General features: G+C 45.6%; 2 protein-coding genes across 2 annotated transcripts; both read right to left on the bottom strand.

Annotated features, from left to right (window-relative positions):
- Positions 1–1,492: 1,492 nt before the first annotated feature.
- LOC121310597 (CD276 antigen-like) lies at positions 1,493–6,600 on the bottom strand. The gene is made up of 3 exons (XM_041243665.1): positions 6,140–6,600; positions 2,973–3,054; positions 1,493–2,630 (listed from the first exon to the last, which is right to left on the bottom strand). The coding sequence occupies exons 1-3, from the start codon at positions 6,144–6,146 to the stop codon at positions 1,493–1,495; spliced, it is 1,227 nt and encodes a 408-aa protein (XP_041099599.1). The 5' UTR covers positions 6,147–6,600.
- Positions 6,601–17,916: 11,316 nt separating this feature from the next.
- LOC121310596 (CD276 antigen-like) lies at positions 17,917–19,734 on the bottom strand. The gene is made up of 2 exons (XM_041243663.1): positions 19,496–19,734; positions 17,917–19,128 (listed from the first exon to the last, which is right to left on the bottom strand). Exons 1-2 carry the CDS (start codon positions 19,609–19,611, stop codon positions 18,198–18,200), a joined length of 1,047 nt encoding a protein of 348 aa, XP_041099597.1. The 5' UTR covers positions 19,612–19,734; the 3' UTR covers positions 17,917–18,197.
- Between the last annotated feature and the right edge of the window lie 5,266 nt (positions 19,735–25,000).

Here is a 25,000-nt window from a genome sequence, read left to right as displayed (position 1 = left end):
CCCCAGGACCGAGTTTGAGAAGCCCTGGTTTAGGAGATGGTAGTCTCAGCCAGTATAGAGAGGGGTGCGTAGTGCAGGGGGTCTCTGTCGGGACTAGCGCTCGCCTTGTGCGGCAAACTTTAACTATCTTTTGTTTCGTTTTCTTTGTGTTGTTTTGTTAAGCCTGTGTCAACACCCACGCTGCTAGTGGAACTAGAAGAAACGGACAATTTTTTGTAATCTTTTAATATACATGTAAAAAAAATTATCATTCTTAATAACGGTAATAAACACATAAACAGAATTGTGTTCTCAGTGTCAATTCAATGGCAAGCGTTTCCACTAGAAGTCTTTCTCAGTGCCTATAGAAAGTCTACACCCCCTTGAACTTTTTTCACATTTTGTTGTGTCGGGGCCTCAGAGTTTCATGCATTTAAATGAGGATTTTTTTTCCACTTATCTACACACCATACTCCACACTGTTAAGGGGAAAAAAGCTTTTATTGAGAAAAAAATATATATATATATATATATTAAAAATACAAAACTGAAAGATCATAATTGGATAAGTCTCCACCCCCCTGAGTTAATGCTTGGTGGAAGCACCTTTGGCAGCATTTACAGCTGTGAGTCTGTTAGGATAGGTCTCTACCAGCTTTGTACACCTAGATTTGGCAATATTTAACCTTTCCTCTTTACAAAACTGTTCAAGCTCTGTCAAGTTTCTTGGGGAGCGTTGATGGGGATAGCAATCTTCAAGTCACTTCTGTCCCCACGAGTGCCCCAGTCCCTGCTGAAGAGAAACATCCCCATAACATGATGCTGCCACCACCATGCTTCACAGTAGGGATGGTGTTCTTTGGGTGATGTGCTGTGTTGGGCTTGTGCCAAACATAACGCTTTGCATTTGGGCCAAAAAGTTCCATTTTAGTTTGGTCAGACCACAAAATGTCCTGATTATTTTTTGCATACATACACCCACATATATACACACACACATATATAAATACACATACATTATATATAGTGTTATACACACACACATAAATATAAAAAAGACTACAAAGTTTTTTTTCAAATCCTTTCCCATGGAGAAAAACAAAAAACGAATGAAGTCAAATTGTGATTTTCAAAACAGAATCCCTGGACGAAGACGACAATGACTTGAGGAAAGTCTTGAAGTTCTTCAAAAGGAGTCGACAGAGTTACCCTGAGCCGAAACTTTCAGCGCAGCACAGGAACCAGGTCCAGAGGACTCGCAGAGTGGAGAGTAAGAGGAGACAGAGGGAAGGAGACACGTCTTCACACAGAGAGTGGTGAGGGGGGTGGAGTGATGTTTGATGCAATCAATCAAGCAATATTTATTTTTTTATATTAATTTATTTTAAACATAGTGGCCCACCATCTCAAAGCTCTTTACAAGGTAGTGAGAAACAATTATACTACCACTACTACTACAACTATTTTGGGGGATAATAGAGGATGTGAAATAATAATCTTTATATAGCACCTTTCATAGTGGACCACCATCACAAAGAGATTCACAGAGATCTTTCTCGTCTCTCTCTCTCTCTCTCTCTCTCTCTGACTGTATTGAAGTGCTGGGGAGCGGAATGACTTCACTGGGGTTCTCGATCAGACCTGAGAACAGCACTGCCTCTGTTGGACTGGAGGCCCTGTTGGACTTCCAGCAGCAAACTGAGTGTTGTTTACAGCACCACAGTCCAACACAGAGACCTGCAACCACACAAAGAAGAGGAAGAACTGCTCCTAAAACCCACCAGTGGTGTTGCTGAGCCGGAACCACGACTACCTCAGTCAGGCCCGACCCGTGCAGTCTAGGAGTGGAAACAGAGCACTCATATTCTCCAGCATCTTCCTCCCTGACTCTCCTAAGCAGCAGTGAAGCGTTCCCACGCTGCAAATCAGAATCATACAGGCTGGTCCTGTTCACATACTGAGGGGGCTGATGGTCAAACTGGTCCCTGCTGTCATGCTGACTGTGAACGATGCCGTGTGTTTCTGCTCGTCTCCAGATCACACCTGTCTTTTCATCCCAGTCTCCAGCTATGATGTAGATGAAGGTGCAGTTCAGAATACAGTCCTGCCCCTCAGTACAGATCACTGAGCTCGGGACCGTCACATGAGCTGGTGCTGTTGTGGGTTCAGCCGGAACCACGTCTACCTCAATCAGGCCCGACCCGTACAGTCTAGCAGCATAAACAAAGCACCAGTATTCTCCAGCATCTTCCTCCCTGACTCTCCTCAGCAGCAGTGAAGCGTTCCCGTGCTGCAGCTCAGAGTCAAACAGGCTGGTCCTGCTCACATACTGAGGGAGCTGATCGGCAAGCTGGTCCCTGTTGTCATGGTACCTGTGAACGATGTCATGTGTTTCTGCTCTTCTCCAGATCACACCTGACTTCTCATCCCAGCCTCCAGCTGTGTGGTTGAAGGTGCAGCTCAGGATACAGTCCTGCCCCTCAGTACACTTCACTGAGCTCGGGACTGTCACAAACTCACTGCCGCTGACCCTGCCAGCAGCCAGTATGAAGATTGCCAATACCCCGGTAACAGCAGCAGCAGCAGGGCCAGTGAAGCACACTCTCCTCCTTAACTGGATCCTCGAGTTGGTCCTTCTCTTCAAATAGAGCCTGAACAGGAGAAGAGCAAACAGTTCAGAAACAGAGAGAGAGAGAGAGAGAGACACACACACAGGGAGAACCAGGTGTTAAACACACACACAGGGTTATAAACACACACGAAGGGTTCAGCACATTTGTGACTCGGACACTCACTGGGGCAGTTTGCTCCCAGGCTGCCTGATGTTATCCGGTGCCAATGAAACAAGTTCAATAGCGACTAGAAACTTTAAACAGAAGAGAAGAGGAGAAAGTGACGCATCTAACTGAGCGCAGAGAGCAGGACGAGAAGGGCACGCATTGAAGCCAAGAGAAAAGAAACCCTGGAGTGCAATACTGGATCGGGGGTCTTACTGGTTCCAGGGCAGCTCAGGTGAATTCAGGGACGCTTCTTCTCCTGCAGAGTCCATCCTCTTTGCACGCTCCTTCTGCATCTCTGTACCGACAAACAAGAGAAATCTCAAATTCATACCGCCATACACACTGGAGCCACTCAATATTCAAAGACTCGTCTGTCTGTTTATCATTATTATTACACATCACAGCGCTCTTAGTTATACACTATACACTCCAGGAAAGTTTCATGAAATTAAACCCAGAAGGAAAGGGCCATTGTGAACGCCTACAGATTCACAACCAGAAAAACTACACTTCCCATGAGCCTCTCTTGCAGTTTCCCTTCAGCTACAGGATGCACAGGGTCTCCCCCCATTTCTTCAGAAATTGGCAGAGCCTACAGTAAACATGCAGCTTTGAACCCTTGTGAATGAACTCAGCACTGCAGAGCATAAACGGGTCTGCCCGCACACACACACGCCTAATCGCGATACTGATCAGTTTATCCCGCCTCAAAATTGCCGATGTTTACATTAGAGGAAAAGAGAGTGCACAGACATGAAGTCGAGGCTTGCAAACTCACTGTTAGACTCCGCTTGCATTTTAACTCGTTTTCATTAGTTTTCACTGCAATAAATCTGCCTTTACAAAAATAGTTTGTTTAGGAATAATCAAAACATGGCCTCGTGTTTTAAATGATGTGTTTAATATTTAATCATAATCAATGATTCATCTCTCTTCTCTCTCTCTCAAAAAGCGCGACCCGGTTCGTCTCAGCTTTTTCACTTCTGTTCCCTAAAAGAAGCAGCAGAATAAAATCGAACCCCTTCGAGTATTTTGTTGTCACTGTTAGAGTCCGCTTGCGTTTGCTTGAAAGTGTCTGCATTTAAATAAAAGAGTGCAGCAGACAGGACATTTAACACCTGTATCCATTTATCACTCAGAATTTAGACTCCGCTCCGGAATCCCAGCCTTCCACCCACCCCCAGGGCTCCCCCCGCCCCAGCCTTCCGCTCCGCTTTAACGTGCTGACAGACATTAAGCCCATAATCCCCCCTGCCCCGGTACGAACTTTGACGGACCATTGGATAGGTCGGAGTTTGTCGGAATAGATGAAAAGGTAAATACCCAATATTTAACCCCCCTCTGATCCCCCCCCCCTTTCCATCAAGCATGTGGGCTGCGTGTCGGGGCGCCTCACTTCTGTTCCCTGTTATTTCCTGAAGGAGCGGCATCCCAACCCCTTCGAGTATTTTGTCACCCCCCCCCCCCCCGCCGCCCCCCCCCCGCCCCAAAATTAGTAACAGTTCACAGCCCGGGGCAACCTGTTCCATCTAGTGGGTAACTGGGGTGTTTCATAACCGAGGGTATCCCACCCTCGCCCCGGGACTCCTTTAATCAGGGACTTCGTAGTGGGGGCTGGGGGTCGGGAAACTCCCTGTCCTAGGCCCCCCTGCCCGGTCAAGCCCAAACCAGAAGGGTTAATCCGGATCTTGCACCCCCCCCCCCCCCCGCACCGAGGGGCAGGGCTGTGTCTCACACACCGGAGTTTGCAGCGATTCCGCTCCGCACCCCCTGTTCATCCTCTCCCCCCATTGGCTCTTTCAGATATCCACTCCTCCAATCGCAGAGCTCCTTGGAGCCGGTATCCGCATTCAAGGTGACTGGATCGTCTCCATTTTCTCTTGAGGGGTTTATTTACAAACAAACAGCCTATTAGTTAATTAACAGTGTAACACTAATCATTTTAGATAACTGCTGGTGCACCCGTTGTCTCCCTTGCCTAGAGCTTTCTTTCGTGTTTGCGCTGTTGCTTGTTGAAGTGTAGTTGCTGTTCAGGCTTGTTTTTGGGGGTGTTTTCAGTCTCCATTTCGCTCCTCATCGAAACGTGCATCGAGGAAGCTAAGAAAATGTCTCCCTGTCAGGCTTCTTGGCTCAGATTGCTGTATAATTCAGTGGAAAGCCACTCTCCAGTGAAGACACTCTGTTAAAAACACTTGATTCCTACAAAGGATAAAAAATCCTTCGAGCGGGAGACCTAAGGATGCCCATGCTTCTCCACTACAGTCCTCCCCTCTACCAACTGAGCTATCGAAGCAGGTGAGTGAAGTTTGACTGTTTCAATGCAGACATTATAAATTAAGATAATGCACTGAATGCTGTGATATTTCTACATCGACAGCTTGTGCAATTGTTAAGCAGCGGAGTTTAAGATTCTAGATCAATTCTAGATTATTGCAGGCCCCCCGGACACCGCATTCATTTCGGTTTAGTGTTGGTTTGTTTGGATGTTTAATCCACTTTAATTTCTTACTCGCCTGTACCTTCCACTTAAACTGTTATCTGCAATACGTTGTTGGCATTATATTTCATTTATTACATTATAGTTTACAACAATAAACCGTTTGTTCATGAAATCGACCGCTCTGACGTCCCTGCTTTTGCTGTCTGTCACTCTTGCTGGCTTAGTTAGTTATAGGTATTGGGCCGGTAGCGTCTCCTTAGGGCGGACAGTACAGCCGCTTCTCAGTTGTGCAGAGTGATCGTTACAGTGTTGCCAGCAATGCTAAAGTGCGCCTGGGTTTGCTTCCAGTGTCGCTTCATCTCCCTTATTGTAAATCAGTTAAACGCTACGCCTGCACCGATTTTTATCAGCTTCAGAAAAGAGACTTGAGCGAGTCCGGATCTCAGTGAAGCGCACCGAGGTTTGCAGCGGAGTTATCCTCCCTTCTGCCTCTAGATGGTTTACAAGACTCGTGTTTAATTATGCTGCTTTTGCCAAATACACGACATGTTAAAAAAATGTAATCGAAACAGTTTGAACAAAACATATTTCGCTTTTATAAATAAATACACAGATTTTACAATCGAAGGGAGGGTATGAATTAATAAATACATACATTAATAAATATAACGAGACAAAGCACTGCCTTTGTAAACACTAAAACTGAATATATGCGACACGTTTAAATATAATTAATTAATAGTTGAGATTCATTAATCACGGATTTTTACAATCGGAGGAGGGTTTACCGGGAGCATTATCCCGCCTGCAAAAGAACAGACGCCCGCAAGAATAAAGACAAGATAAAGACAGAAATAAATGAATAAAAACATTAATAACAAAATAACGATACAAAGCATGTACTTTGCAAACAATAAAACACAACTTTCAAACCCTTTACCTTGCATGCTTGTCTGCAGCGTCACTCAGCCGGCTCTCTGCAGGTGTCTCTGAGAAACTTGAGCAAAACTCTTTATAGAGGCAGACAGGTACAGGGAGGCGGAGTCAGACTGCTGGTAACAAACCGATAACCAATGAAATGAAAAGAAACTCCGTTTGTCTGTCTCTCACACAATTAATAGTGGGTATGCTGAACAGCTCGTATTCAGAAAACTCAAAAGCGAACATTGCAAAACGTATTTTACACATAAAATGTAATCCGGCTCAACAAAACACATATTTGTCTGCAGTTTCACTCAGCCGGCTCTCTGCAGGTCCCTCTTTAGTGTCTCTGAGGAACTTGAGCAAAACTCTTTATAGAGACAGAAACAGGAAACGGAGTCAGACTGCTGGTAACACTCCGCCTGCTTATCCCGCTAGACCGAGTTTTGCTCAAGTTTCTCAGACACTCTAGAGAGACATTTAACATGTATTTATACTAAAGTAATACAAAAATGACTACAGAAGATTTAGAAGTGAGTAGTTATACAGTATAATCGTAAATCTCGAAAAACTACTCACTTCTAAATCTTTTGTAGTCATTTTTGTATTACTTTAGTATAAATACATGTTAATATGGATTCATATGTTGTTTTTTTCCGACTTTATGTGAACAAAAAGACACAAATTCACCCGTTTTCTCATTGGAAATAGTGATATTTTGAAATATCACTGTCCTGGTCACAAAAGCAAAGTTTGTGGGGAATAATAGCCATTTTCTATACTTTTGAGGCATAAGCAATTAGGAAATAACACTTACTACCCAGGAACAAAAATTGTGTTCCATGGGGGCCTTGGGTTTTTATAACTACATAACCGAAAGACATTTTCCGTCACACACACGTATAACATGAAGGAACCCCACAGAGCATCTTACTGGCATTTCAATGTAAAATTACTACAAGATGTAAAATTCAGACAACAATTCAAACTTTTTTTGGATACTTTGGGAAAAAAGAAAAAGCACAATATAAAGATTTAAGACAGTGGTGGGACATTGGCAAAATACAAATAAAATGTTTTTGTCAACAGTATACCATAAATGCAACCAGATCACTAAACTCAGCCCTGAGAGAGCTGGAGTCACTGGGCGCCTCACTTCTCTTCCCTCCTGAAAAAGGAAAAAATAAAATCGAACCCCTTCGAGTATTTTGTTGTCGGAGTTCACTTGCTGCATGAAGTGGGTGTAACCTTCACCCCCCCCCCCCCCCCCCCCCCCGCATGCGGACACCGCATTCATTTCGGTTTAGTGTTGGTTTGTTTGGATGTTTAATCCACTTTAATTTCTTACTCGCCTGTACCTTCCACTTAACAAACTGTTATCTGCAATACGTTGTTGGCATTATATTTCATTTATTACATTATAGTTTACAACAATAAACCGTTTGTTCATGAAATTGACACCTCTGACGTCCCTGCTTTTGCTGTCTGTCACTCTTGCTGACTTAGTTAGTTATAGGTATTGGGCCAGTAGTATCTCCTTAGGGAGGACAGTGCAACTGTTTCTCAGTTGTGCAGAGTGATCGTTACAGTGTTGCCAGCAATGCTAAAGTGCGCCTGGGTTTGCTTCCAGTGTCGCTTCATCTCCCTTATTGTAAATCAGTTAAACGCTACGACTGCACTGATTTTTATCAGCTTCAGAAAAGAAACTTGAGCGAGTCCGGATCTCAGTGAAGCGCACCGAGGGGCAGGGCTGTGTCTCACACACCGGAGTTATCCTCCCTTCTGATCCTAAATGGTTTACAACCTTAAAAAGACTCGCATTGCCTTTGTAAACACTAAAACAATGTATCCGACACGTTTAAATAAATATAATCAATTAGTAGTTGAGATTAATTAATCACGGATTTTTACAATCGGAGGGGGGGTTTACCGCGAGCATTATCCCATCTGCAAAAGAACAGACCCCCGCAAGAATTTATATTTGAAAGGAATTATGAACACATTTCTTTTGTTCACAAAAATTACATATGTATGTTTTAGCATTTTCCAAAAATAAAAAGCTGCTTTTGCTGTGTAGTTTTCTACATGCATTACATATAAAATCTTGAATATTTCTGTTCTGTATTTAGACAGAGAGGAAGAGATGTGACACCTTTTTGTTCTGTATATAAAACGTTTATTTTACTGTATATATTTGGTAAACGTGTAATGTTTTTGTGTTCATACAAAAATAATATGGGGGGGGGGGAGAAACATTTTGTGCCTGTATGACAGGGCGAGGGGGGGGGGGGGGGGGGCAAGCCCTGCCATAAATGTATTTGTTTATTTTTAGAACGGGGTTCCCCCCCACCCCGTGCACTTTATTATTTTGTATTTATTTTATTTGTTTATTTTTGAATGATGGTGAAAGCCATGCGTTTTGTTATTGTTTTATTAAGTGTGACGGCCAGGAGCTGTGGGGGGGGGGGGCCCATCCACAGTTTAAAACCTCATGTAAAAGGTGGCCATCCACCCATTTCATGTATTCTGCTCTTTCCACTGTATTTAATGCACTATTTCATGTATTATGCTGCTATCAAGTATTCTGCCCTTTCCACTGTATTTAATGTACTATGCATTGTTTTTTACTGTATATCATGTACTAGGCATTTCTCTGTATTTGCAGCATTGTGGATTTTCTTGTTGTTACTGCATCTTGTAAAGTGCTTTGTTATGGTGCTCCACTATGAAAGGCGCTATATAAAATAAACATTGATTGATTGATTGAATCTTGGCTGATTAATTCAGGGGTGTCCAATCCTGGTCCCTGGGGGGCCGGTGTCCCTCCTGGTTTTTGTTCCAACTGTACCCTCAATTAGTTGCTCCCACTCAATTCAGAAGCAGGAAGAAACACAAACAGGCAAACCTCAGGGCAAAGATGCCAGCGGCACCGTTTATTGATTTAAAAAGAACAAAAATAAAAGAAATATTTAAACAAAAAAAAATCTCCAACACAATAAGAAAATCAGTGATCCAGGTCAGGCTGGTCTTTAAGATCATGTCCATTATGAATGGGCTGAATACGAACAACACATCCTTTGAAAGCAGAGTCACTTAAGAAATTAAAACTAATGTATGCCCTGCAAACTTTACCCACCTTCCAGGTTGGTAACACAGAAGCCTGCCTTCCAGGTTATGGTTATGGTAACACATAAATTTAACAAACACACCATTTTGTAAATTTAACAGCGCCCTTACCGTTCCTAACTATCCAACTTCAGTGCAATTTTTGGCAACTTCCAATACAAAGAGGAAAGGGCGCAGCTGTAGCAGTGGGGCGAGCTTAGACGAGTCCCTGACATCAGTAAAAAATGCTTGTTGTAATCTGCCAGAGTGCCGCTTTTGGTTTCTGGCTCTTCTTGTGTGATTCCTCCAAGACATGCCAAGTGTGGAGTACAGAACGCATATCGAGTCAGAGTCAGCCAGACTAGTGAAGGAAGGGGTCGATCGTGCGCTCCTAAGTGTTCAAGGTAAAGTGTATTTATATATTTGTAATCTTTGCGAAGGGAATACTGTGCGCCTCGCTGTATTTATTCATTCATTAAGGCCTTTAACACAGAGGTAGATTCAGAGAGACGTCCTGTGTACTCTGCCCGGTAATCGCACATAAATTAGTAATAATTATGACACATATTTGTCATGCTGTCAATAGTCTGTAAATAAATGTGGATTTAATTTTGTGTTTACCCTTTGATGGACTTTTACACATTTTATTTTTTGGTGGTGTGGAGGGTGTTTTGGGGGAGGTTTGATGTGTGGGGTTGTGGTATTGTAGGGCACGCCTGGACATGACTCCTGATGGCGCAACATTCATAACCCTGAAATGGGACAGTTCCAAACACCGTGTACAATAAGAGAGGAAAGACTGCAGCTCTGCTGTGGCTGTTAAATACATGTCCAGTGTGTTATTGTGCCTTTATATAATAACAGTTAAGAGTACAATAGAAAAGCCAGTGTACCTGTTGAAGGAGGAGTGTCGTGGTGTTTATATTATTCAGCAATTACCTGTCATCTATTCTAGATCAGGGCTATATTACAACAGTAGGGAGGAGAGCTGTTTGCAGCTGTTCCTGACAGTGGCGCAGTGTAGCGATGTTATTTAGATGTGGAGTTATTTGAGCTTGCTTATTATTTCAAGTGTATATCCCTGCACTTGATTTGTTCCACAAGCAGTCTGCCTGAGCCCCTGTGTGTATAAAGAGCAGGGGTGTCCCACCCCGAGGGAGAGGGGAGCGTGCTTCCCTGTTTAATAGCTGCACTGAGATCCAGATTGTTATCTAGTGCAGTCATTTATTTTGCCTTGTTTTTTTTTTTGGGATCCTGAAAGTAAATGTTGTGAGGATTGCAACCTATTCCTCTGTGTGCACTGCGTGTAGATTAACATCATTTCACCCAGGAGATCCCCACAATGACCATTATATTAATATAATAATATTATCTTTAATATAGCTTTGAAAGGGCTTCAGCTCTACCCTTCCGAATGCTGTGCCAAAACTAGAATATCTGTGTTGCTAAGCCCTCTCTCTCTCTCTCTCCCTCTCTCTGGATTGTGGGAGGGGCCTGTGAGCAAGGAGCAGTGAACTGTGAGCTCTATTAGTAACTTTAAATTAGTTTAAATAAATAGATTATATGGTCTATAACTAAGACTGCTGTGATGTGTAATAATAATGATAAACAAACAAACGAGTCTTTGAATACTGAGTGGCTCCAGTGTGTATGGCGGTATGAATTTGAGATTTCTCTTGTTTGTCGGTACAGACTTGCAGACGGAGCGTGCAAAGAGGATGGACTCTGCAGGAGAAGAAGCGTCCCTGAATTCACCTGAGCTGCCCTGGAACCAGTAAGACCCCCGATCCAGTATTGTACTCCAGGGTTTCTTTTCTCTTGGCTTCAAAGTGTGCTCTTCTCGTCCTGTTCTCTGCATTCAGTTTGATGCATCACTTTCTCCTCTTCTTGTTTTCTGCTCTGTTTCAAGTTTCTACTCGCTATTGAACTTGTTTCATTGGCACTGGATCACATCAGGCAGCCTGGGAGCAAACTGCTCCAGTGAGTGTCCGAGTCACAAATGTGCTGAACGTGTGTGTGTGTGTGTGTGTGTTGTTTATAACCCTGGTGCTCCCTGTCTCTCTCTCTCTCTCTCTCTCTCTCTCTCTCTCTCTCTCTCTTCTGAACTTTTTGCTCTTCTCCTGTTCAGGCTCTATTTGAAGAGAAGGACCGAGTCCAGGATCCAGTTAAGGAGGAGAGTGTGCTTCACTGGCCCTGCTGCTGCTGCTGTTACCGGGGTATTGGCAATCCTCATAGTGGCTGCTGGCAGGGTCAGCGCCAGTGAGTTTGTGACATTCGAGAGCTCAGTGAAGTGTACTGAGGGAAAAAACTACAACTCATATTCAGAATATTGAATTTTTGTTAAAAATTGCAAAAAGACTTTTTTTTTTATGCCACTAATGAAAATGTTTATTTTATTTATTTATTTTAAGGTTTCTCTTTGTTTTTGTTTATTATTCAGTCAAGTGCGTGCCTGTTTATTACAAATGCAGTTATGAAAGACTTTACAATGACAAAACTGCCTCTGAATGTCTCTGCCCAAAATCTTCTAGAATGCCCCGTTGGTAACTGTATTAAACTATGGGATGTAGAGCATATTGAATGTTGATTTTCTATGGGCCAGTCCCAGTGGAAGGCTGCAGGGACTTTAAAATCCAGAATATGAAAGATATTCAGTCTTGCTTTGCAGAGATTCAGAAGCAGTAGAGACGATCCCACTGCTTATTGTCACTGACCTGTACTGCAGTGTGTGTGTGTGTGTGTGTGTAATATATATAGGATTGTGGGCTATAAAGAACCTGGTCAGGAACAAACACAATACTTTGGAGAGCTCCAGCGAAGCAGCCTGTAGACAAGACAATACGATTACGATGCAGTAAGGTAGTTGAACCTTCTAATCATGTATACCCGTCTTGTGTGTTTTATACGCTGAGAGCTGGGAGTGCAGGCAGCACCTGAAGACTCTTTGATTCCTACGATAATACGAGGGGAGACTTTGTTTCCATTTGCAATAGCGATCTGAAAAGACTTGGAGGGCGTGGCTCGGCGCACAGACCACTTGTACAAAGTAACGCTGGCAGTGCGGAGACTCACTGTGAAAAGCAGCATAGCAACGAGCACTGTATCACACCGAGCATTTATTAAGGGCTGTGCATTCATTAAATATTATCCAGGAGACACGGGGTGAAAATTCACTGCAGCATTACTGTGTCTTATGAAACCACGATTCGTGGAACTGTTTTGAAAAGAAATTGATTACAACATTAGATTTGATTTTTTTTTATTTTTAGCTGCTTGTGGTTTACAAAAAGAACGTGGTGTTTTGAGTAGGCTCGAGTGGGGAACACTGTGCCCGGTTATTCTTTGATCTCACAAGCTGGAATTACCTCACCCTCAGTGCCCGGAACTCACCTGTAGGGGGCACCCATACTTACCTGTGGAACCTGGGGAAAAAAGAAGCATTCGAGACCCAGAACACTACATCTGCAAAGACCCAGAGACGAGAAACTCACCTGCTACTCCACCTAGTGGCCATTGGAGAAATGTAATTGCCAAGAGCAACTGAAGAAACCTAGATTTCAACACACCCAGAGCGTGGGGCGGTGTTTCTGTCGTGGTTTGGTCTGGGGCTAGCCCAGCCTGAACTGTTAAGAGAAGGGAACTGAAGAAGTTAAGACTAGGACCCGATGAGTGGGCTAGGGTTTTATTTTCTTGAATTCCAACAGTTAAAGTTTTGTGTGAATCCACTAACTAGCCTGCACCTGTTTGACTTTCACAAACGTTTTCTGGCTGATCTGTCTTTGAACTGATAATGTGCTTAATTAGACCTTTTTACTTGTTTTCAGCTCTTGAACAGTTTGCATATTTCAAGTTAGCTGTAACATTTGATAAGCAAATTGAACTGCAACTGTTTAAAAGCTGCAAACAAGTAAAACGGTCTAATTAAGCAAATTATCAGTTCATTGAAGGGTCTAGTTGAGTAACAGAGCTGGGTTGGAATGAATACCAGCAGCCACAGGGGGTCCCCAGGACCGAGTTTGAGAAGCGCTGCACTATACAAATGTCCAAACATACACAAATATTCTCTCAAGCTCTAACATGAATACAAATATGCACATAAACAACAATATTCATTTAGAAAATGCCCCCTTTTTTAACTTTGACTCTCGCAGAGCGCATGGCAATGGGATCTGTGTGGAATGCAGTACAGGAAACAGTGCAGCATATGATGATTGAATGTGTTCCATATAGGAAAGGGAGAGAAGATATGTGGAAAGAATGAAGGGATTGCAATAGTTCCAGTTTTTATTCTTCTTTTTAAATGGTATAGGTGATGGAAAAAAAACAGAAAAAGGTATTATTGGCTATATTGCAAAATATATCAGGAAAACTGGAAGATTCAGGAATATTTAACATATAGAGAGTTTCAAAGGTCAAGGGTTCACAGCAGTTTTAATAGCCAGATCTGAACAGCAGGTGGCGACAATGAGTTTGGACTGAAACTTGGTGGCCTTTGACAAAACAGAGGCAGCGAGACTTGCTGTGTTGGCTGCTGTCGCCTGTTTTGCACAGTATCGATCTTCCCATCTCTGTGCCTAATAATCGGCATTGGTATTTTTTTTCTTTTAAATACGCAGTTTGAGATACAATATTCATAGATTTTGGTTAGAGTTTAGAAAGAAAATCATACTTCGCAAAAAACAATAATAATAATAATAGATACCTACATACATAAATCAATCAATGAGTATCGTTCTACAAAGCCCATTTCTGTTAAGGTTTTCCAAGCCAATTAAATATCACCGGAGAAATATATTTTATTTACAGCTTCTAGTGTTCGGTGTTTATTTCCCATCTCTCTGCCTCTCTTTACACCCTGATTAATAGTTGTTAAGCCTGAACTGAATAGCAGATTGTTCAAATGAGCGACGCGCTGCTAGAAACTAACGCAGAGGGAATTTCACTGCAGCTTTCCCGACTCGGAGTCTTATTCCTGCCCCTGACGCTGTCCTGCCACTGTGCCTGAATACTTCATTACATGTGCAGCTTGAACACATTTTCATCAACACATCTATTATCCATTATCTTACCTGGATAATATATGAAAATGAGGGCTGTCACTCGATACAGATGTCATGGGTTAATTTACTGGCATTAGTTGATAATCGATAGATTGATCTGTGCACATTTTTAATAAAGGTAATGATCTTATAGAGGCTGTCCTGCATAGTAAAACCTTGAAAAAAAAAATCTGTAGAATCTAAAATAAATAAAAATGGCTCCATAGGAATTTGGTCTTTTTAAAAGCATTTTTATTTTAGCAAATGTAACAAATTTTTACAGAACAACGTCATTCCATGAAAGTTTATTAGCAAAATATAATGCAGAAGAACAGAGAATGGATTTTGGTTCCTTTTTTTTACATTTTATTCAAAGAAAACATAACCAATATTACTGTAATACATACAATAAAAAATAAACAGCTCACATATGTTCCAGAGTCTATACATTGCTAGGTTCCTGTGGCAGGCTGGCGAGTGGATAGAGGCCCAGAGACAGACTGCAGTTCAAAAAAATAACTATTTTATTATAAATAAACAAAAATAAAGTGCACAAGGGCAAAATAACAGATACTCAAACACAAATAAAGCAAAAACAAAACTCACAAAAATAAAGTTTCCAGGCTGGGCAATGCCTTCACTGGATTTAGAAAATTCAAAAACCACAAAAACAAACACCAACCTGCTTCCTCAGCTCCCTCCTCCCAAATGAGAAGCAGAGGCCTCCTTTTATATCAGGTGGCTGGGCGCTGATTGATCGTTAATCAACCTAATCAACTAATCAACCCCAGCCACCTGAACATAATAAACCCAGGCAGGTAGGGGAAGTTAACCCCATCCCTGCCAATTTCTAAAGAGCAGAGCTTTGCTCTGCCACACACCTCCCCCCATGTACAACGTACACCGGCCGCAATCGGCCAACTCCCCCCCCCCCCCCCCCCCCAAGAGTCCAATTATGTCCCTTGGGTGGGCTGTTATGGTGGGTGGTGGTGGGCGGGGTTGATGTCGGAGCCCCCAAGCCTTCTTTGGTTGAGGGGGCCCCGAATCTCCAAGGTAGCACGGCGACGGCGGCCCGGCTCCCTCTGGTGGCGGAGGCGGCGACGGCGGCCCGGCTCCCTCTGGTGGCGGCGGCGACGGCGGCCCGGCTCCCTCTGGTGGCGGAGGCGGCGACGGCGGCCCGGCTCCCTCTGGTGGCGGAGGCGGCGACGGCGGCCCGGCTCCCTCTGGTGGCGGAGGCGGCGACGGCGGCCCGGCTCCCTCTCTGGCTCTGGGAGCGACGGCAGCCTCATCTCCCTCTCTGGCTCTGGGAGCGACGGAGGCTCCTCCTCCCTCTCTGGCTCTGGGAGCGACGGAGGCTCCTCCTCCCTCTCTGGCTCTGGGAGCGACGGCTCCTCCTCCCTCTCTGGCTCTGGGAGCGACGGCAGATCCTCAACTCCTCTCTGGCTCTGGGAGCGACGGCAGATCCTCACTCCTCTCTGGCTCTGGGAGTGACGGAGGCTCCTCCTCCCTCTCTGGCTCTGGGAGCGACGGCAGATCCTCCTCCCTCTCTGGCTCTGGGAGCGACGGCAGATCCTCCTCCCTCTCTGGCTCTGGGAGCGACGGCAGCTCCTCCTCCCTCTCTGGCTCTGGGAGCGACGGCGGCTCCTCCTCCCTCTCTGGCTCTGGGAGCGACGGCGGCTCCTCCTCCCTCTCTGGCTCTGGGAGCGACGGCGGCTCCTCCTCCCTCTCTGGCTCTGGGAGCGACGGAGGCTCCTCCTCCCTCTCTGGCTCTGGGAGCGACGGCTGATCCTCCTCCCTCTCTGGCTCTGGGAGCGACGGCAGATCCTCACTCCTCTCTGGCTCTGGGAGCGACGGCAGATCCTCCTCCCTCTCTGGCTCTGGGAGCGACGGCAGCTCCTCATCCCTCTCTGGCTCTGGGAGCGACGGCAGATCCTCCTCCTCTCTCTGGCTCTGGGAGCGACGGCGGCTCCTCACCCCTCTCTGGCTCTGGGAGCGACGGCAGCTCCTCCTCCCTCTCTGGCTCTGGGAGCGACGGCGGCTCCTCCTCCCTCTCTGGCTCTGGGAGCGACGGCAGATCCTCCTCCCTCTCTGGCTCTGGGAGCGACGGCGGCTCCTCACCCCTCTCTGGCTCTGGGAGCGACGGCGGCTCCTCACCCCTCTCTGGCTCTGGGAGCGACGGAGGCTCCTCCTCCCTCTCTGGCTCTGGGGACGACGGCAGCTCCTCCTCCCTCTCTGGCTCTGGGAGCGACGGCAGCTCCTCACCCCTCTCTGGCTCTGGGGACGACGGCAGCTCCTCACCCCTCTCTGGCTCTGGGGACGACGGCAGCTCCTCACCCCTCTCTGGCTCTCGGGAAGGCGGCTCACCCCTCTCTTATTGGAGTGACCGGTGGCATCTCCCATGTCTACCGCCAGGTAATTAACCACCATGAGGGCAACCTCTGGGAAGGACGCTGGGTAGTGTTGTTCCTCCCACTGTTCCCACCTCTCCCCATCCCGACGCCACAGCGTGTTGATAACTATGGGGAGATCGTGGACGAGGTCTGCCTCAGGGTGCATCAACCAGTCCCAGATCTCCTGGGACGGTGGTGAAGGTGGTGGTGCTGGAGGTAGTGGGGTGGCCCCTGATGCCCGGGGTGAACACTGCACCTCTTCCTGGGCCTGGTTGTAGGGGCATCCTGCCCAGTTGTGGCCGTCCTCCTCACACCGGCCACACCAGTTTGCCGGTGGCACATCTGGGCAGGACCGCCAACGATGGTCCTCCTTCCCACACCAGGAACACCAGGGGAAGAGGCTGGCCGGGTCCTCCAGCGGTGGCTGCAGCAGCTTACATTTCTTCAGCTGCTGCTTGTCCTGCCTTTTCCACTGTCTGCTCTTCTTTCCCATTTTTTTTTCAAAAAAAAAAAAAAAAAATAAATAAATACTGCTCTGAGCCTCTAGGTGGCGCTATCCCACTTCTGACACCAAATGTGGCAGGCTGGCGAGTGGATAGAGGCCCAGAGACAGACTGCAGTTCAAAAAAATAATAACTATTTTATTATAAATAAACAAAAATAAAGTGCACAAGGGCAAAATAACAGATACTCAAACACAAATAAAGCAAAAACAAAACTCACAAAAATAAAGTTTCCAGGCTGGGCAATGCCTTCACTGGATTTAGAAAATTCAAAAACCACAAAACAAACACCAACTTGCTTCCTCAGCTCCCTCTTCCCAAATGAGAAGCAGAGGCCTCCTTTTATATCAGGTGGCTGGGCGCTGATTGATCGTTAATCAACCTAATCAACTAATCAACCCCAGCCACCTGAACATAATAAACCCAGGCAGGTAGGGGAAGTTAACCCCATCCCTGCCAATTTCTAAAGAGCAGAGCTTTGCTCTGCCACAGTTCCAGACCCTCACGATTCTCTGTGTAAAAAAGTGCCTCCTCTTTTCTGTGCTTCACTACAGTTCAGTGACAATAAGCAGTGGGATCTTCTCTATTGCTTCTGAATCTCTGCAAAGCAAGACTGAATATCTTTCATATTCTGGATTTTAAAGTCCCTGCAGCCTTCCACTGGGACTGGCCCATAGAAAATCAACATTCAATATGCTCTACATCCCATAGTTTAATACAGTTACCAACGGGGCATTCCAGAAGATTTTGGGCAGAGACATTCAGAGGCAGTTTTGTCATTGTAAAGTCTTTCATAACTGCATTTGTAATAAACAGGCACGCACTTGACTGAATAATAAACAAAAACAAAGAGAAACCTTAAAATAAAAATAAACTCATTTTTCTGAGTGTCTGAGAAGCGATCTCCCTTCATCATCTGAAAATACTGCATCCCAATTAAACAAAGGGACGTCCCAATTAAATAACATCAACAGCACTGTCTCTGCTGGACTAGAGGCCTTGTTGGACTTCTAGCAGCAAACTGAGTGTTGTTTACAGCATCACAGTCCGACACAGAGACCTGCAACCACACAAAGAAGAGGAAGAACTGCTCCTAAAACCCACCAGTGGTGTTGTTGAGCCGGAACCACGACTACCTCAGTCAGGCCCGACCCGTGCAGTCTAGGAGTGGAAACAGAGCACTCATATTCTCCAGCATCTTCCTCCCTGACTCTCCTCAGCAGCAGTGAAGCGTTCCCGCGCTGCAGCTCAGAATCAAACAGGCTGGTCCTGTTCACATACTGAGGGGGCTGATGGGCAAGCTGGTCCATGTTGTCATGGTAACTGTGAATGATCCGGCCTGTTTCTAGTCGTCTCCAGGTCACACCTGTCTTCTCATCCCAACCTCCAGCTGTGTAGTTGAAGGTGCAGCTCAGGATACAGTCCTGCCCCTCAGTACACTTCACTGAGCCCGGGACTGTCACATGAGCTGGTGCTGTTGTGGGATCAGCCGGAACCACGACTACCTCAGTCAGGCCCGTCCCGTACAGTCTACGAGCGTTAACAGAGCACCTGTATTGTCCAGCGTCTTCCTCCCTGACTCTCCTCAGCAGCAGTGAAGCGTTCCCGCGCTGCAGCTCAGAATCAAACAGGCTGGTCCTGTTCACATAATGAGGGGGCTGATTATTAAGCTGGCCCAAGTTGTTATAGTAACTGTGAACGATCCGGCCTGTTTCTAGTCGTCTCCAGGTCACACCTGTCCTCTCATCCCAGTCTCCAGCTGTGTAGTTGAAGGTGCAGCTTAGGATACAGTCCTGCCCCTCAGTACACTTCACTGAGCTCGGGACTGTCACAAACTCACTGCCGCTGACCCTGCCAGCAGCCAGTATGAGGATTGCCAATACCCCGGTAACAGCAGCAGCAGCAGGGCCAGTGAAGCACACTCTCCTCCTTAACTGGATCCTGGACTCGGTCCTTCTCTTCAAATAGAGCCTGAACAGGAGAAGAGCAAACAGTTCAGAAACACAGAGAGAGAGAGAGAGAGAGAGAGAGAGAGAGAGAGAGAGAGGAGAGAGAGAGAGAGGAGAGAGACCTACAGGGAGCACCAGGGTTATAAACACACACACACAGGGTTCAGTACATTTGTGACTCGGACACTCACTGGGGCAGTTTGCTCCCAGGCTGCCTGATGTGATCCGGTGCCAATGAAACAAGTTCAATAGCGACTAGAAACTTGAAACAGAAGAGAAGAGGAGAAAGTGACGCATCTAACTGAGCGCAGAGAGCAGGACGAGAAGGGCACGCATTGAAGCCAAGAGAAAAGAAACCCTGGAGTACAATACTGGATCGGGGGTCTTACTGGTTCCAGGGCAGCTCAGGTGAATTCAGGGACGCTTCTTCTCCTGCAGAGTCCATCCTCTTTGCACGCTCCGTCTGCATCTCTGTACCGACAAACAAGAGAAATCTCAAATTCATACCACGATACACACTGGAGCCACTCAATATTCAAAGACTCGTCTGTCTGTTTATCATTATTATTACACATCACAGCGCTCTTAGTTATAGACTATACACTCCAGGAAAGTTTCATGCAATTAAACCCACAAGGAAAGGGCCATTGTGAACGCCTACAGATTCACAACCAGAAAAACTACACTTCCCATGAGCCTCTCTTGTAGTTTCCCTTCAGCTACAGGATGCACAGGGTCTCCCCCCATTTCTTCAGAATGACGCAGAGCCTACAGAAAACATGCAGCTTTGAACCCTTGTGAATGAACTGCAGCACTGCTGATTATAAACTAGCCTGCCTGCACACACACACGCCTAATCGCGATACTGATAAATCACGATTGCTGCTAAAACGGTTCTTCCCAGCGCTGTTGATGTCGTTTAATTGGGAAGTCCTTTGTTAATTGGGATGCAGTATTTTGAAATGATGAAGGGAGCTCGCTTTTCAGAGCAAGGCGGGTCGCTTTGCGCAGAGCAGCGAGTGCGTGATCACACTGACTCGAGTACATTGAGGAAACCACGCTGAACTCGACTTCATTAGTTTTCATTTCATGTAGCAATAAAACGCCTTGTAATTTTGTTTAGGAATAATCAAAACATGGCCTCAGCAAACTGGATCTTCAGTGAAAGCAGCTCGAACCGAACCGCCAGCAACCTCCTATTGGGTTAGCCAGGGAGCGGCACCAACGCCACTGGAGTGATTGACAGCAGTGGTTGTGATTTTAAGAGTAACAGTGTTAGTGTCACGTTGTATCCTTTAGTGTCATGTGTTGAAATGTAATGTCGGCTAACAGCGCACCGGCTTCATGAACCTAAAAGCCAAACTAAACTCAGTTCGTTGTTTTCCTCTATTTTGTGTCGAGTGACAGACTCGTGTTTAATTATGCTGCTTTTGCCAAATACTCAAAAAGCGCGACCCGGTTCGTCTCAGATGCCGCTCGTTTCATTTCAGCCGCTTATCCGGCGCGTTCACTCGCATTATCACAGCTCAAAATTGCCGATATTTAGACACTAGAAAATTAAAAGTGTGCAGCAGATATGCAAGTTAACACAGGTCATGCAAACTCACTGTTAGACTCCGCTTGCATTTTAACTGCAAAAACAATCTGCATTTACAAAAATAGTCCGGATAAACGTTCCTGAGGACATTTAACAGCCTGTATCTATTTCAAATACAATATTTAATAACTCTCTCTCTCTCTCTCTCTCTCTCTCTCTCTCTCTCTCTCTCTCTCTCTCTCTCTCTCTCTCTCTCATATTACAGAAATGCAAGCATGTGGGCTGCGTGTTGAGGAGCCTCACTTCTGTTCACTGTTCCTTCCTGATAAGGAAAACATAGAGGCATTTCATTGGTTATCCGGTGTGACGCAATTTGACACTAATGACACAAGACTCAGAGAGTCAATTTGTTTCCTTCCTTCCTATGCTGAAGTTATTGAAAATGAGTCAGAGAGTGGAAATGCAGGCAGGAATTTTTAACATTAGGATCAGAGAACATAAGAACATAAGAAAGTTTACAAAGGAGAGGAAGCCCATCTTGCTCGTTTGATTGTTAGTAGCTTATTGATCCCAGAATCTCATCAAGCAGCTTCTTGAAGGATCCCAGGGTGTCAGCTTCAACAACATTACTGGGGAGTTGATTCCAGACCCTCACAATTCTCTGTGTAAAAAAAGTGCCTCCTATTTTCTGATCTGAATGCCCCTTTGTCTAATCTCCATTTGTGACAACTGGTCCTTGTTTCTTTTTTCAGGCTGAAAAAGTCCCTTGGGTCGACACTGTCAAGACCTTTTAGAATTTTTAATGCTTGAATTAGGTCGCCACGTAGTCTTCTTTGTTCAAGACTGAACAGATTCAATTCTTTTAGCCTGTCTGCATATGACATGCCTTTTAAGCCCGGAATAATTCTGGTTGCTCTTCTTTGCACTCTTTCTAGAGCAGCAATATCTTTTTTATAGCGAGGTGACCAGAACTGAACACAATATTCAAGATGAGGTCTTACTAGTGCATTGTACAGTTTTAACATTACTTCCCTTGATTTAAATTCAACACTTTTCACAATGTATCTGAGCATCTTGTTAGCCTTTTTTATAGCTTCCCTACATTCTCTAGATGAAGACATTTCTGAGTCAACAAAAACTACTAGGTCTTTTTCTAGATTCCTTCTCCAATTTTAGTATCTCCCATATGATATTTATAATGTACATTTTTATTTCCTGCGTGCCGTACCTTACACCTTTCTCTATTAAATGTCATTTGCCATGTGTCTGCCCAGTTCTGAATCTTGTCTAGATCATTTTGAATGACCTTTGCTGCTGCAACAGTGTTTGCCACTCCTCTTACTTTTGTGTCGTCTGCAAATTTAACAAGTTTGCTTACTATACCAGAATCTAAATCATTAATGCAGATTAGGAATAGCAGAGGACCTAATACTGATCCCTGTGATACACCACTGGTTACCACACTCCATTCTGAGGTTTTTCCTCTAATCAGTACTTTCTGTTTTCTACATGTTAAACACTCCCTAATCCATTGTGGCAAAGTGGTTGGTAAGGGGAACAGGTGTAGCGGTGATGCGGTGCAGGAGTGATGAACAGACAACAGTGATTCAGTGAACAAGGTGTTTTAATTCGTAATCCAGGTCTGGTGACCGATAAATAATAACTCCCCGGCTATACACACCAATGTGTATAGCGTGGAGATAACAAAAACTGGGCACAGTCCCGAACAAAACACAAGACGCGGTCACCAGTCCTGGGTGCGTGCAGGCGTGCAGGTGCTCGGTGCAGACTCAGGTGTGTTTCGACAGCTCCGGAGGCGTGCGTTAACTGTCTAATAGTGTGAGAAAAAGACAGACAATGACTCTCAGACAAAAATAAACACACAACACGTAAATCCTTTCCACTGAGAGCCCCTCTCTCAATCCTTCTCTCTCCCACTGTTAACCCAAACGAAGAAAAAGATCAGCGTTACCCTGGCCCCTATATGTAATCCCGCATGATATCTAGGTAAACATTTGCAGCTGCCTTATTACTTGCAGCTGCCTCTCGTTTAACTTTCAAATCAATACGGTCTTACAACAGAGTCTCGCTTCTTTCCAGGCTGACCCACTTCCCTGACCCGGAAACGAACTGTCAGGCCAGACCTTCCAGATACTTCTCCTCCCGTTCTTTAGCGCCCTCACAGGTAGGGAGGAAGATTCATCACCAGAACTCATCTTTCCGTCACATCCATGTACATGTGTTTCCTTGAATCCCAGCTGCGTTCAGTTTGAGAATTAATCTTTTGTGCGGGACTTTGTCAAAAGCTTTCTGGAAATCTAAATAAACCATGTCATATGCTTTGCAATTATCCATTATCGATGTTGCATCCTCAGAAAAGGATTTTCTATTTTGGATCTTATTATAGTTTCTATAAGTTTGCATATAATAGAAGTCAGGCTTGCTGGTCTGTAGTTACCTGGTTCAGTTTTGTTTCCCTTTTTGTGGATCGGTATTACGCTTGCAATTTTCCAGTCTGTCGGTACCACCCCTGTGTCAAGAGACTGCTGCATGATCTTGGTTAGCGGTTTGTAAATTACTTCTTTCATTTCTTTGAGTATGTAACAAAGTGCCCGCCCCTGTGTATATTATCTGTTATGTGTTGCGTGTGGTGTGTTTAAATGTTGGTGTATAGACATTGGTACACGGGATATAAACGGGTCTGTGTAACACGAGTGTTTAAAAATGTATATGTGTATTTAGGCACGAGGATTGCGCAGCACTTCACGTGCAAGTAAAATGTAGTAATATGTGAGCACGGGGAAATGCACTTTATTAATTCACGTGCTGGGATTCAAGTGAATAATTAATTGGTAATTGAATCCCAGCACAATAGTATATATAGATGCACGTTGTCACATACTGGGGTTGGGTGTTCGGTGAGCGGAGAACGGGATTGGAGACGGAGGAAAGAAGTATAGTAGTAATAATAATAATAATAATAATAATAATATAATAATAATAATAATAATAATAATAATAACAAAGTATCTGCTCACCGTGTTTGTCAGTGTCTGTCCGTGCACCGTTTTGTTAAGTTTAGTCTGTTTTTGTTTGTCTATTTATTTTGGGCGTAGAGTGCCGTGTCCTGTGTTTTCGTGTTTGTTTAAACCTTTTATTTTGTATTAAACCGGCGCCAACAGGCGTCTTCATCATTTCATTTCACATCATCGTCTTTGTATATTTCATTCCTTCCTGGTTCTGACGCCGCCCACTTGGCCGTCTTTGTGACACGTGGTGTTAGCAGTGGGATTTAACAGCGCCTCCAAGCATCAGACCAGGAGGGGTTTTTTGTGTGGGAGAAAAAAAAAAAAAAAAAAAAAAAAGAAAGAAAGAAATGGGGAGAAGCAGGAAAGAGGATAAAGAGGTGAGGGACAGGGAGGAGGAGTGCCGCCTAAGGGCCAGACATCCCCGGCGATGTAACCAGTCCTTGCCGGGGTGCCTCCTCTGCAACCAGGACCATCTCTTTGCCAATTGTCCCTTCCGCTGCCCCTACCAGGAGGGAGAGGAGGAACTGCCACAGAAGAGGAAGGCAGAGGACCCACCACTGTCTCCAGAGCCGCACCAGTCTCCTGCAAGCGAGGGAGAGCCGCACCAGTCCCCTGTAACAAGGGGAGACTACATGCCGCTCCCACCTCCACCTCCAGGAGACTACACGCCGCTCCCACCTCCACCGGCAGGAGCAGAGCAGCAGGAGCTGCCTCTGCCTCCGCCACCTCCACCGGCAGGAGCAGAGCAGCAGGAGCTGCCTCTGCCTCCGCCACCTCCACCGGCAGGAGCAGAGCAGCAGGAGCTGCCTCTGTCTCCGCCACCACCCACCAGCAGGAGCTGCCTCTGTCTCCGCCACCTCCACCGGCAGGAGCAGAGCAGCAGGAGCTGCCTCTGCCTCCGCCTCCTCCACCGGCAGGAGCAGAGCAGCAGGAGCTGCCTCTGCCTCCGCCACCTCCACCGGCAGGAGCAGAGCAGCAGGAGCTGCCTCTGCCTCCGCCACCTCCACCGGCAGGAGCAGAGCAGCAGGAGCTGCCTCTGCCTCCGCCACCTCCACCAGCAGAGGGTGAATGCCTGCTGGGTCCCTGTCCACCAGCAGAGGGTGAATGCCTGCTGGGTCCCTGTCCACCAGCAGAGGGTGAATGCCTGCTGGTATCACTTCCCCCACCAGCAGAGGGTGAATGCCTGCTGGTATCCCTGTCCACCAGCAGAGGGTGAATGCCTGCTGGTATCACTTCCCCCACCAGCAGAGGGTGAATGCCTGCTGGTATCACTTCCCCCACCATCACGAGGAGAGGAGCTGGAGCTTCCTCTGCCTCCACCTCCATCA

Source organism: Polyodon spathula, unplaced genomic scaffold, assembly GCF_017654505.1.
Source record: "Polyodon spathula isolate WHYD16114869_AA unplaced genomic scaffold, ASM1765450v1 scaffolds_2311, whole genome shotgun sequence".
Lineage (NCBI taxonomy): Eukaryota > Metazoa > Chordata > Actinopteri > Acipenseriformes > Polyodontidae > Polyodon > Polyodon spathula.
This window is presented reverse-complemented; position numbering and strand designations above follow the sequence as displayed.

What these genes read in the sequence shown, in the direction of transcription:
- LOC121310597 (XM_041243665.1), bottom strand. An exon ending in CCTGAGCTGCCCTGGAACCA is followed by an intron (nt 2,631 to 2,972) that starts GTAAGACCCCCG and finishes TCTCCTGTTCAG; the next exon opens with GCTCTATTTGAAGAGAAGGA.
- LOC121310596 (XM_041243663.1), bottom strand. Translation starts at nt 19,611, where the DNA reads ATGAATTTGAGATTTCTCTTGTTTGTCGGTACAGAGATGCAGACGGAG. An exon ending in CCTGAGCTGCCCTGGAACCA is followed by an intron (nt 19,129 to 19,495) that starts GTAAGACCCCCG and finishes TCTCCTGTTCAG; the next exon opens with GCTCTATTTGAAGAGAAGGA.